This window comes from Medicago truncatula, chromosome 5 (genome assembly GCF_003473485.1).
Source record: "Medicago truncatula cultivar Jemalong A17 chromosome 5, MtrunA17r5.0-ANR, whole genome shotgun sequence".
Classification (NCBI taxonomy): Eukaryota; Viridiplantae; Streptophyta; class Magnoliopsida; order Fabales; family Fabaceae; genus Medicago; species Medicago truncatula.
The window spans coordinates 25,788,779-25,802,611 of NC_053046.1; the positions used below are offsets into that span (position 1 = coordinate 25,788,779).

Sequence of the window (13,833 nt, forward strand, 5' to 3'; positions counted from 1 at the left end):
CAACATACTAAACTAAACACATAAGTTCAACATATGAAACACGTCAACCAATTCCCTTTCTCCCCTTTTGACAACTTCAAAAGGAGAAAAATGAGAAAAGAGGTCTAAAAGCGACGCCATTATTACAAATAAGGACTTGAAATCAACCCTTTGACTTTGTTATGGTTGGGTAATGACTAATTGTTACTCCCTCCGTCCCTAAATAAATGACCTAGTTGACTCTGACACACATACCAATGCATATGTTTTATCTTTGATATCTTCAATTATCTACTAAAAAAAATTATAAAAATTTAATATTTTAAAAATAATTATCGAGACGAATCCAACAACATCTTACATGATATTATTTATCTTTGTGAATTAGTAGAAAAGTATGGTCAAAGTATATCAAGTCAATAATGCATATTGTCAACTAAGTCATTTATTAAGGGACGGATGGAGTATTTTGTCCGTACTTCTGTCCGTTGAAATATTGTTATAATTATTGTCTATCTTCTCTGACACATCTTATGCTGGAGGGATAGATTGGTGGTTAATATATTCTATTTTTATTTTTTTTTAAAAATAATATATTATTAGTCTCTGTAAAAATCAACTTGCGCTAGCATATTCTTAGATATTTTTTCTGACGTACGTATAATTAATTAACCTTATATAAAGAATGTGGCGTATTATAGCCAGGGACGTACCCATGTACATCACACTGTGGGCCAAGGCCCTCACTTCTATTTTATTTTTTCTACCATATATATATATGTGTTTCTTCCTTGGCTTAGACATGTAGTTTTGATATCTTACTCTTCTATGACCTATATTTATAAGTATAATAATAATGTATGCAACTATTAAAGCCATCCATTTCTCTTCTTTTAATTTGCAACTATTTGTTTTTCTTTTAAAAAGTTGTTGACAAAGGTCCATTTAGGATCATCATCCAGGGGATCTCAGGTCCAGCAAAATCATGTACCAAATGCCTCATCGAGACATGCATAATCATGTACCAAATACCTCATCGAGACATTAATATTTATACGAATCTTCAATGCTCCAATTATAACGTTGTCTAGTTTAATAAGAGTTATCTTTTTATGTTTTAACATTTCTGAATCTAAAAGAATATATTGAAATAATTCTAGTTAAAAAATTATTGAAATATATATATATATATAGGAGTTTGCTACAATAGACCCACTCATTTTTACGAAGATTTAAACAACCAACACCTTTTCACCTAGACACAAAGATCCTTATTTTTGTTTTTTGAACCAAATATATTAGATAGCATCACTGATATAACTTATTTTCAAGATAGGGTTATATTAGCACCAAAGAATTTAATTGTTGATCAAATAAACGATTATATGTTGGATTTGATATCAGATTTAGAATAAGTTTATTTGAGTTAAGATTCCCCGCTTTCATAAAACAAAGATGGTGATGTGATTGATGATGTTCACACTCCTAAATTTCTCCACACCACCCCGAGTTGGTGAAGGATAGTAAAAAAAAAACTCGTAGCTGCATTGTAGCACCCGCTCTAACTTTCTCTTCTTATCTTGTGTGGATCAAGAATCAATTTGACATTCAAATTGTGTAAAGTTAGGAAAGAATTTCAAATTTCTAACCCATTTAATTATAACTTTGACTAATTAAATACTTTATAAATTAATATTTTAGCTGGAACAATTCTTTGCCTGACTATATTTATTTCATAGTCAACTTTATTTACCATGAAGTTTTTTACTTAAAAATCGGAGGGTTAAAACAAAAATAAAAAATATTATATATACTTTATAAATATTCATCGTTTTAAAAATTCTCTAAATTAATCATTCAAATACTGAAATTTACAAAGAAAGATTTAAATTTTTACACAAAAATTACATTACCTTAAAACATTTCTTCATCCAACCACAAAAAATATCAATTAATATTTTCCTATTATTAATTATGTTGATATAGTGTACAGGCAGATAATACTAAAATATCAATGAAGAAGGGTAAGAAGACTGAGTACTGACTATTGAAGGAGTGAGTCAAGTCAGCTGTAGAATTTAGATAAGGTCATTGTACAAACAAAATTGATTGGCCAGCCCATTGCCACCCACCTCATTTATTAGCCAGTACATTTTAATGCTTTCTCTGCTTTTAGTTTCTTTCTATACTGAGTCATTTTTAGTTCTTCTCTCCAGGTGTATTTGCAATATGCAGAAAGTCCTGCAATGGATTGTGATTATTATTATTATCATTATAAATGGCAATGCCGCGACAAACGATAAACGAGCTGATAGGAAACTTGTTACAGATTCAGATTCAGGTATGGAACTATTCACTCCAAATCATTATTATAAGCAAGAAACTTGCTTTTTGTTATTAATATTTTTGTAGATATCTATACTCTATATAGCTGAGGTTTTAGCAAATTAAATTTCTTATTGCTGGAGATAAGGGAGGAAGAAAGGTGTTTACTGTTGGGTAATACTTTTTTTTGCTGTATTCATCGATTCCTTATATATAATACAAGAGTTTGACTAAGTTTTTTCTTTTAGTCTATTTTATTTTCTATTTTATCCTTTAATAATTTTTTTTAAGATATTAATTAAAAGAATTAAATCTCATTAAATTATAAGCAGTGATATTTGAACAATCATTTTTGACAACTATCATAACAACTTCTTTTTTATCTCTTTTTATTGGTCAAAAAGAATGGAGAGAGAAAAATGAAAAGAGAGAATAAATAAATAATGTGAGTATGAGAGATAAAGTTGTCAGGAAGTTGTCACAAAGTGGTTGTACAAATATCATTTCTCTTAAATTATAGTACTACACCACAAACAATATTTATACAATATACATATTTGTATAATCTTTTTTTGACAACTTTCTCTTTCATAGTCACATTATATTTTTACTCTCTCTCTTCCTTTTTCTTTCTCAATTGTTTTTGACCAATGAAAAGAGAGAAAAATGAGGTTCTCAAAAAAGTTGTTAGCAAATGGTTGTTCAAATATCATTCCTCATGTACAAAGGGGATAGGAGATTTTCGACTGAGTTTTTTTATTATTTTAATTAAACTTTTAAAAAAAAATCTTTTATATCAATTATATTATTTTGTTGGTGTTATTAAAAAAGATAAGAATTTTATATTATATATTTGCTATTAAATTATTATTGTCATTTAAAAAGATATGCATCGTTTAAAAATACATCTTGATTACAAACTTACATTTACAAACTCGGTGTTAGGAAATTGAAAAACAAGACATATCTCTTTTATTAAAAAAAAAATAAAAAAATATTCATTTGATATAATTTTACTCTCTCCGTTTTAAATTGTACGTCGTCTTAAAGAAAAAAAATTGTCTCAAATTATATGTCGCTTTACAATACCAATGCAACATTAATGTTACTTTTCCTATTATAACCTTAACTATTTATTAATTTCTCTTCTTTCAATCCTTTCATTTATATTTTCAATTTTATAAAAGAACTCATAATATCTTTTTTCCACACAATATTAATTGCATTTCTTAATATGTGTGAAATGTCCAAAACGTCATACAACTCATAATAATCTGAAACCTAAAACCAAATTATTCTCCAACACCATGAATCCATGAAACTAACAGGGATGAAGGGTGTCAAGAAGAACGAGTGACCGGAAACGAACATGGTCATTATTTCACCCTTCTATCTCAAATTTTAAATATTTCTCTTACTTGATTAATTCAGTGTAAAATCTATGTCACAAAGGTGAACTCAAACATCTTCAGTCAAATAGTTTATTGATAGAATTAACTTGAATGGGCCTCCCCTGTTTCATTTTTCTATCAATTCTTTAACGACGTTAACATATTTGCAGGTGTGATAAGCATTGATTGTGGGGTAGATGAAAGTTACACTGATAACACAAACAATTTTCCATATCAAGCCGATGATATCGCCGTCATCCGGTTTGGTCAAACCAGAAATATATCATCAGATTATGAACATTCCAATCCAGGGCAGATTAATAAGCAATTGAAGTCATTGAGAAGTTTTCCAGACGGGAAGAGAAATTGTTATAACTTAAAACCTAAACAGGGAAAGAACCACAAATATAGTATAAGGGCTTATTTTGAATATGGAAACTATGACAACAAAAATAAAGTACCAATTTTCGATCAGCATCTTGGAGTCAATCTTTGGAGGCACATACAACTGATTAAAGTTAACAGCATTCTACGTTCCGAGGTTATTCATATCAGCTCAACAGACACAATCGAATATTGTCTTGTAAATACCAATCAAGGGGTACCTTTCGTTTCATTATTGGAACTATGGCCTTTAGGTGATTTTAATGTTTATCAACCGTCATTAACTTTATTGACTCTAGATCTCAAGGGACGAATCAACCTTGGCGGGTCTAAATTTGACTTCATCAGGTGACTTAACTTCAAACCTATATTTCTATGCTTTGATGTTACATGCTTGTTGTTCAAAATTTACTCGTATAACTAAGATGTGTGGCCTGACAAATGTCACATGATTAATATACTCGGCTAAATTAACCATCTATTTAAGAGGTTCGATTATGGGAGCCTAGGACGGACCTGGACTCAGTATACCAGTGAGGCACAATTTTTTGCAAGTCTGCGTGTTTCCAATATTTCAAAGTTAGTGACTTTGTTACTCTCACTGCTACGGGCTTTGGATGGTGGTGGTCGGTTGGTGATAGGATTTTGCCAAGTGTATCAAAACTATCGAAGTAATAATAAGATCGTATCCACGAGACCGTTGAAAAGATAGCGTTGCCCTAGGCAGTTTGGTTGGTTTTAGTAACATAATCTTGAAAAGACGATTAAATTTGGGTTTAGAAAATTTATGAAAATAATGGTTAAGACGTTCAAATCCTCTAATCTTTCTGTATGTTAATTTACCCCCTTTTCAATCAATGTCTACCTAGTTTAACGATATATTAACAAAACAGTTCTACCCAATCTCTTGACCTAGAACCCTCTCCTAAAGTTTTAATCCTTTAATTTCTTAAGTGAATTAGAACCTTTGGAGGTTATAACCTAATAATTGTCTATCTCTAGCTTAATTTCTTAGGTTAACCATATTTCCTAGATCAGATTCAAAAGTCATGGCTAGTGGTCATTCAAGTTCTAAGATCAATCTATACATTCAAGATGCTAGTGCTAGTAGTAGTCAATCATAAACATACAAACAACATTAAACATAAGGAAATATGAATAAAACTATATTTTTATTGAGATTCAAGGGAGTTCATACAAATTAGGAAGCCATACAATCACATCAGATTCAAGTCTCAACCACAATCGAATTTGTTACTCATAGCTAAAGTACAAACAACTAATTCAAAATAAAGATTCATTACATGTATTGTAGGACTGACTATGAGTTTTGATGGTCTCCCATTGGATCTCCAACTGCTAAGCTCCAAAATATGCTTTTTGTCTCTAAAATTTCGAACCATTCTTTAGAAAATGTGTTTGCCCTATATAGACACGGTGAAAATCGGGCCTCAAACTCGTAAAATCAGCCCTCGAAATCATCATTAAATCAAATGTCAGCTCCACATTCCTACGAAATCGGCGCACGAAAAATGTCGAATCAAACTGGCTTTTTGTGGCTTGAAATCGGCGCCCGATTTGTGCTTCCTCATGCTTCATGCTTCCTCTTCTTTTAAATCTCCAACTCCCATAATTACAATGAGTTTCAACCTAAAAATGACTAACAAAAGAGAGATGACAAAGTGTCATCAATGAGTGGTGCTTCTGCATTTGTGTATGTGTGCGTGCAATAGAAGAAGGAAACGATGTTGTGTGGTGTTGGGAAAAATCAGAAAAGATATATGTGTGTTTATGTATTGATGGGTTGGGTTGGTCGACAATAAAAAAAAAAGTTGACTCCTTTTTTCACTTTATTAATTTTTTGTGTGCCTTATAAAGTTTAGATTATATAATCCGAACAACATAAACACCCCATGAAAACCTCCAAAACATGTTAAAACTATACAAATTTTATAATTCGAATAGGGCGCGCGGGAAACTCATATGGTGAAAAAAGAAATGACCTTTTTTTTTAAATAAAAATTGGGTCTGGCCTAGTGTGGCACTTGTCACACCATGCTTAGTTCAAGTCCATCTATGATGAGAGCACTACGTATAGAAAAATGATTTATGTTATGATAGATGAACCAATGTAAACTCCTATTCGTTTTGACTTATTAGAGCTTATCTAGTAGTATAAGTATTGTGAGATCCTAAAACAAAAAAAAATTGTGAGATTGCTTGATAAAGTTTATAAAAACAGCTTACGACGTTTTTAATAAACTTTTTTCAACTTATTTTTATAATTTCTACAAGATAGCTTGTGAAAATAGCTTATAGCATATACAAAAACAACTTACATTGATTTATCTCATACTATAAAAATGCTTATAATAAACGCTTGTGTTATAAGCTAAAAATAGGATATTTATCCAAACAAGGCCCAACACAAGAAGATACTTACACCTCAAGTCTGATATCAAGAGAGAAGAACATACTCCATCCGTTTCAAAATATAAACAAATTTTATTTTTTAGGTTCATTCAATTAATGATGTATGTGGCCATATTATGACCCACTCATTTTTACTGAGATTTAAGCAACCAACACCTTTTCACCTAAACACAAAGACCCTTATTTTTGTTTTTTGAACCAATTAAAAATTAAAGGACACAAATGTAATTGTCAATTTATCTTCTTTTTTTTTCTATTTTTTTTTACGGTGCTTTGTGTCTCCCTTTCTCTTTCTTACTTCATGTCCATCGTTTTTGCCATTCACCAGGTTCCATGAATTGATGATGTTTCTTGCATCCATTCAATTGTATACTTAGCTAATTATCATTCACTATATATATATAGAGTCAGGATCCGTTGACATCAGGTGACGAATTCGTTGACACTTATCAATGGATCCTTACTCATATATATATATATATATATATATATATATATATATATTATATTTGTGTTTTTCTATTATGTGCAAATTTGTACATGTTAAGAAGTTTAAAATAGTAATTTTATATTGAAACTTGTACATTTTGTATTAAATATATATAACTTTTTAATTAATAAATAATTGTTGTTTCTAACAAAAACTGTATACTTTTAATTTATTTAACATGTGCAATATTGCATATGTTAGACAAACTCATATTATTTTTATAGCAACAACACTATGGTAAGAGGGATGGGTAGCCCAATTAATTGAGCTATGGATATGAAAAGTTAAGTGAGAGAAGAGAAACATGGGAAATTGCTACACCAACTTTTTCTCTGAACAACTCTCCTCTCCATATGGAAAGACTTTTTTTGTGTAGATCACATCTTTTGAAATGTCTTTACATCTTTATTTCTCAACTATACAACGTGGTTACTAATCAATGTAACAGTACCTTGTAAAAATACTTGATATGTTCAGTAGAATAAACAGTTAGTTCCAATCATCTTTACCTCTAACAAATGGAACCTAGTTTTTTTTTGTCTGTAAACAAAGTGACTAACGCCGCTAAAAATGCACAAACATAAAGTGGAAGATTTCGAGTTCGAACCGCAGACACCACAGAAGATGTCTAGCCTAAAAATATTAGTATTACCAGTTATGCTAGACCTTACGAATAAAACCAATTTTTTTACCAATTACGCTAGACCTTACACATAATGCAACCTAACGAGGTATGATTTGGTAGGTACACGGACGACATATTTGGTAGGTCTTGGTTGAACAGAAAAATATATGATATGAATCCAAAGAAGACATCATTATCTATTAATTTGGATACACTTGATAACACTTACAAGCTTCCAATCGAGGTTTTGAACTGTGCAGTTGAGGCGGTAAACCTGTCCAGTTCTTTGGAATTCATGTTTAATCACAGCAAAGATGAAGAGTATTATGTGTATCTTCATTTTTTTGACTTCTTGTCTAATAGTAACCAGAAAAGGATAATGAATATTTCTATCAATGGTCCTGATGGGGTCACAGAACCCCCTCTCACTCTTGAATACCGGAAGCCAACCACCATAGTTATGAATATTGAAAAAGGAAACGGCATTGATAATATTTCAATTGAAGCAACCTCTGATTCTGATTTACCTGCCATGCTCAATGCCTTTGAGATTTTCAGGGTAATACCTGAGACCTTTTTAGCCACGCAACAAGCCGATGGTAAGTTTCTCCTATTATGACTAAGGATCCTCACATTTTCGTACAAATAAGATAAATCTTGCATCATGTATAAGTTATTTTTTATAATTAGATTAATAAATCTCACTATTAGATCGAATGTGATATGAGACTTATTGATCCAATGGTAAAAAACACATGGGGCAAGACTATTTTACTTTTCTGCTCCTACATTCTCAAAAACCCCAAAATTTGTTTTTGTCGAATTTGCTTAACTGATTCGGATAACATTTGTCTGAATTGAGTACAAAATTATTGCAGGAAATCTAACATCAATGTTGTATTTCGTACTGGTACCAATGCATTATTTAACATCCCCTTAATGATGTTTAACATTTTACATTAGACTTCATGAAGTCTAGTGTGGGGTATTAGAGTTCCCACAAGGAAAAAAGGATCTTGGGGGCTTTTAAGAATGTATGGTGGATAAGAAATTATCATTATTTTTTATTAATTACTGAACTTGATTGCAAGCAAATTGTAACCGTAAAAGATAAATGATTTCTTGGACTTCATAAAAGCTAAGCTCCCTCCCCGAACGGTGCTGCTGATGCTCCGAGTACATGTTATACAATTTTGAAATCTTAACAAATTTTTAGGCTTGTTAAAAATAAAACAGTTGATGCCATCTGGTATATCAGAGACATTTACAATATCTCCAGAATAGATTGGCAAGGTGACCCATGTGGACCAACAGGTTTTAGATGGGAAGGTCTCACTTGCAGCGGTGAGAATAATCCAAGAATAATTTCACTGTGAGTACTTGTATTCTCAAATTTTACAATATTGTTCTATTAATTGGAGGTCAAGTCGACTAACGTGTGTAGACATTGGGCTTTTTGTTCGATTTGAGCAGAAACTTGAGCTCAAGCAAATTGTCAGGCCGGATAGATGCTGCATTCTCTAAACTCACAAATTTAGAGATTCTGTAAGTATCTTCTTCTTGTTTCAATATCATTGTTCAAGCCCTATGCTGGAACAATATAGATTCTTTGAAGATCTGAATTGTCAAGACTAAAACAATAATTGTTATTTTACAGAGATTTGTCAAACAATGAACTGACCGGGGACCTGCCAGAATTTTTAGCACAATTACCGCGTTTGAAAATCCTGTAAGTTTATGGTGTTGTGTATTAGCATAATTTCCATATAGGGAAACTTTCCATGTCTCACATGTTACCACATTTTTGCAGTAATTTGTCACGGAATAATCTCACAGGTCTCATTCCCGAGTCTCTAAAGGAGAAGTCACATACTTCTTTGAAATTGAGGTTTGCTTTTGGCCGATATATAGCTAAATATTAACATATAATAACTTTATTATTGTTATGATGAACATAAACATGTTACAATTTTAGAAGATTTTGTTTTTCTTTTCCTTATAGATATTTAGTTTGATTTAACACCAAATTGAAATTCTTCATTTACCATCAGCTGTATGATAACAATTTTTTTTGGATAAGCAACTGTATGATAACCAACACTTTCTTACTTGCAGTTTGGATGGAAACCTTGGTCTTTGTCAGACAGGCTCATGCAAAAGCAATAAAAAAAAATGGAATGTTAAACTGATTGTATCAATAGCAGCAACAGTTGCAGTCCTCATAATAGTTTCCGTTGTTGTGTTGATCTTCAGAACTAGAGGTATGTATGATAATTCTATAATGATAAGTGTTATGCTCATGTCATTGTGATGTCATTTTTCATATATGATCATATTTTCATTCTTTTCGTTATGAACCTACAAATCTTTGTTTGCAACTTACGAGGGACGGGGATAGAGGGCTTTGGAAGGGAACTGTATGGTAGCAGAATTATGAAGAGATGAATTTAAAGTTTTCACTATTAAAGGGATCTCAGTAAACAAAGAAATATAGAGATTAACATAAAAGTTAGCACAGAAGTAGTCAATAGAAAGAAGGAAATATCATCAAATTCTTCACACCATTTATAGCATGCCAAGGCAAATTTTCTGTTAGCCTTTCTTTTTATGTCATTTTCTCACCTCCTACCTTTGTAGATCTTATGCCATGTGTCCCTTGTTTTCCTCATTGCCATATTTTTTGCCCAAAATTATCTTTTGCATTCATAAGTAGTATGTACTGGTGTGTCTTTACACATGCAACATGAGTGCCAAATAGAATTGATGCTTTAAGTGCTGTCTAAAATTAACTAACTCTAAATACCTATCAGTTGCTTGAAGTTTAAGGTTCAAGGCTATGCGGATGCTTCTTGTGTTTTAGGTTTTAGAAGCCTACTTCTACTTTTGTGTTGTTCATGATTTGTTTAGTTTTGAGAATTTTGACGGAATGTGCATAGAAGTTGAGATGAATCAATGAGGGGCTGTTTTGTTGATTTTGTTGCTCTGTCATGATGGTTCTATAGTGCTTGTAAGCTGCAGTACTTTCGATAAACAACTTAATTAAATGCTTATAGAATAAGGGCTTATCATATAAGTGCTTGTGTATAAACTAATTTTATAACAAGCTAAAATCAAATCAAATTTAAGTTGAAAATACTCTGCCGACTTTTCATAAGTTGTTTCAATAAACTCACCTTACAGATAGTCTCACAATTATGCTATAGTAGACAAATTCAGATGAGCCAATTCAAACGAATCGTACATAGAATCTTAGTTTCAATATTTACATAGGTCCAGGCCCGGCTATGTTTCCAAAGTCAAATATGGATGAGCAGCTAAACACGAAATGTCGTGCATTTTCTTATTCGGAGGTTGTTAGTATGACTGATGATTTCAGACAAATGATTGGAAAAGGTGGATTTGGGAAGGTTTATCTAGGTTTAATACCTGATGGTGAAAATGTTGCCGTGAAGACACTCTCTTTATCAGAATTGCAAGGGCATAAGGAGTTTATATCAGAGGTTAGATACATCAATGCATTAGTTAATATTTTCTTTATATTTGTGTTATTTCAAAATCCAATATTACAATAATATTTTAAGCCTTTTCAAAATAATAATATTTTATCATAATACCGATTAGCCCTCAATTCCATATTTATTTTAGAAACTCTAAAGACAAACTCTTCTCCTCTCTCTCGAACAAACATCAATTGAAGGTGAACAAATTTGGTGAAAAGTTTTCATTGATATTCTGTTGCTTATGTTATTAAAAAAAAGTGAGTTGATGAGTGATTTTCTCTTCATTTTTTGAATCTTTGGAAATCGTACGTAAATTCTACATGAACTCAATTCATGTAGGTGTTCCTAAATTGAATTCGCATATGTGAATTTTTTAAATGTACTGAATTCACATACTAAAATTCCAAGTTAATGCAAAATGAATTGGCATGGAGCAACATGAATTCACTGAAGCAATTCACTTGAACTCATTTCACATAAGATGAAGAGACAGACAAACCATGAAAAAGTAAGAGGAATTGAGACAACAGAGATGAAAGTGGGAAGAAAGAAGGGAAGGACATTTTTATCAAATTGTGGTGTAACTAAAAGTTCATATATAGCGAGGTGATGTTAAAAGAATAAATCATATCGTTTTCATCATTAAACATTTTTTTCTTTCTTTCATCAACTTTGAATTGTAGGTAAATTTATTGATGCCTGCTCATCATAGAAATGTCGTTTCTCTTGTTGGTTATTGTGCGGATGGTGGAATTAGAGCACTTATTTTTGAATATCTACCAGGCGGGAACCTTCAGCAACGGTTATCAGGTATAATGTAGTATATAGTCTTACAATCATGACACCTTATGACTCGATGTAAATACTAACCAAATAAATATAATTCGTGCATTTTGACGAATGGGAATTTACTTGCATGTACAATTGCATAACTATAAACTTTGGCAGATAAAAACCCAAATGTTTTGGAATGGAATGAGAGACTTCAAATTGCATTTGATGTAGCAAATGGTATGCAACTTATTTCAACCATGTCCATCCTTTTATATTTGTTTTCTTTCTGAAGTAACCAAATTATTCATAACTATATGCGACTGATATTTATTGGAAATACAGGTTTAGAGTATCTGCATAATGGATGCAAGCCAGCTATAATCCACAGAGATTTGAAACCTCCTAACATCTTGCTAGATGAAAACACGCGTGCAAAGATTTCAGACTTCGGATTGTCTAGAGCTTTCGCAAATGACAGTGACACTCATATCCTAACTAATTGCTTTGCTGGTTCACATGGTTACATTGATCCTGAGTAAGTAAAATAAAATAAGTTCTCATTTATTATAATGTTTACTAAAAGTTCAAAAATAGCATTGTTCTCAAATTATTTTGCAAGATTTTTAATTTTTTTTTTTATTAAATTTATAATCAAGGTATGAGATTTAAAGAAGCAGAGCTATTGTAAATCTCTTTTTTGACCGAGGAGTATGGTGTTTGATATATTTCTAGAATGCGGTACCTAATTGAAAAGCCTTAAAAAAAGTCTAGATTATTCGACTTCGAGAAACATTTTCAAGTACCAATTATAGACCTGCATGGGTATTACTGTATTACGCCTATGAGATTTAGTGTCAATATATAACATTGAAGGATTCATCATACTACATCTCTCGTCCTACAATCAATCATTCATTTCCTATTGTATTGCATCGTGTTCATGTTACGAAACCGACCACTTGTCAAGTGTTGTTTTCCTATTTTATTTTATTTTTCAGTTCATTATGATTGTTATACGTGCCATTAAAACTAAATACGATTAAAAATATTACGCATGTAACATAATTATATTTTTTCTGCAGATTTCAGAACACAGGAATTCTCAATAAAAAGAGTGATGTCTATAGTTTGGGAGTAGTTTTGCTGGAGCTAGTTACAGGTCAACCAGCGTTAATTGGAACACCAAACAATTATATTCACATACTACCATGGGTTAATCGAAAACTTGAAATAGGAGATGTTCAAGGAATAGTTGATCCAAGGTTACAAGGTGAATACAATAGAGATTCGGCTTGGAAACTCATTGAGACAGCCATGTCTTGCCTTTCCCAGTTTGCAACACAGAGGCCTGACATAAAAGAGATTGTCTCAGAGCTAAAGGATTGTTTGTCTCTAGTAATGCCTATTGAAAGGAGTGCAAGCCAAAGGAGAAGTTTATCAGTCAAGGGCTCTATGCAGATTGAAATCAATGAATCAGATATATGTGGTCCAAATCCTAGGTAGGGTTGTTTGTGATGCAGCTCATATTCTCTAGTTTGCAATGATATACTCAATCTTCTATGTATTGCATATTGTTGTTTTGCTCTTTCTACTTCTTTTTTGATTTGTTCTTTATGGATCTTTTAATTTCTTAATAGAAATCATTACTTGGTTTTAATTTCATGTTACCCTTTATAGATAATATTGTCAACCAAAACAAAGTTATTTATAGGCTTCCGTTTTTACAATTAATGAAAACTACAATTATAACAAAAAATTGATATTTATTAAAAAACACAATAAAATAATATGATATGTTAATGAGTTGAGTTCGCGGGTTCAAAATATCAAACCTGCTAACCAAGCCAAACACCAATAAATTTGAATGAGTTGGTTTGGGTTGGACTTGAACTTAATCAGAATTTGGATAAAATGCAAGTCAGGTTGGATTAC

At 31.6% G+C, this 13,833-nt stretch overlaps 1 protein-coding gene across 1 annotated transcript; it reads left to right on the forward strand.

The window, feature by feature from the left end:
- The first annotated feature begins 2,018 nt into the window (after positions 1 to 2,018).
- On the forward strand, positions 2,019 to 13,563 carry LOC11437028 (senescence-induced receptor-like serine/threonine-protein kinase). The gene is made up of 13 exons (XM_003614661.3): positions 2,019 to 2,320; positions 3,866 to 4,427; positions 7,748 to 8,226; positions 8,864 to 8,999; positions 9,101 to 9,172; positions 9,285 to 9,356; positions 9,438 to 9,515; positions 9,743 to 9,888; positions 10,898 to 11,127; positions 11,811 to 11,937; positions 12,076 to 12,138; positions 12,244 to 12,436; positions 12,984 to 13,563. Exons 1-13 carry the CDS (start codon positions 2,137 to 2,139, stop codon positions 13,402 to 13,404), a joined length of 2,763 nt encoding a protein of 920 aa, XP_003614709.2. The 5' UTR covers positions 2,019 to 2,136; the 3' UTR covers positions 13,405 to 13,563.
- The last annotated feature ends 270 nt before the right edge of the window (positions 13,564 to 13,833 follow it).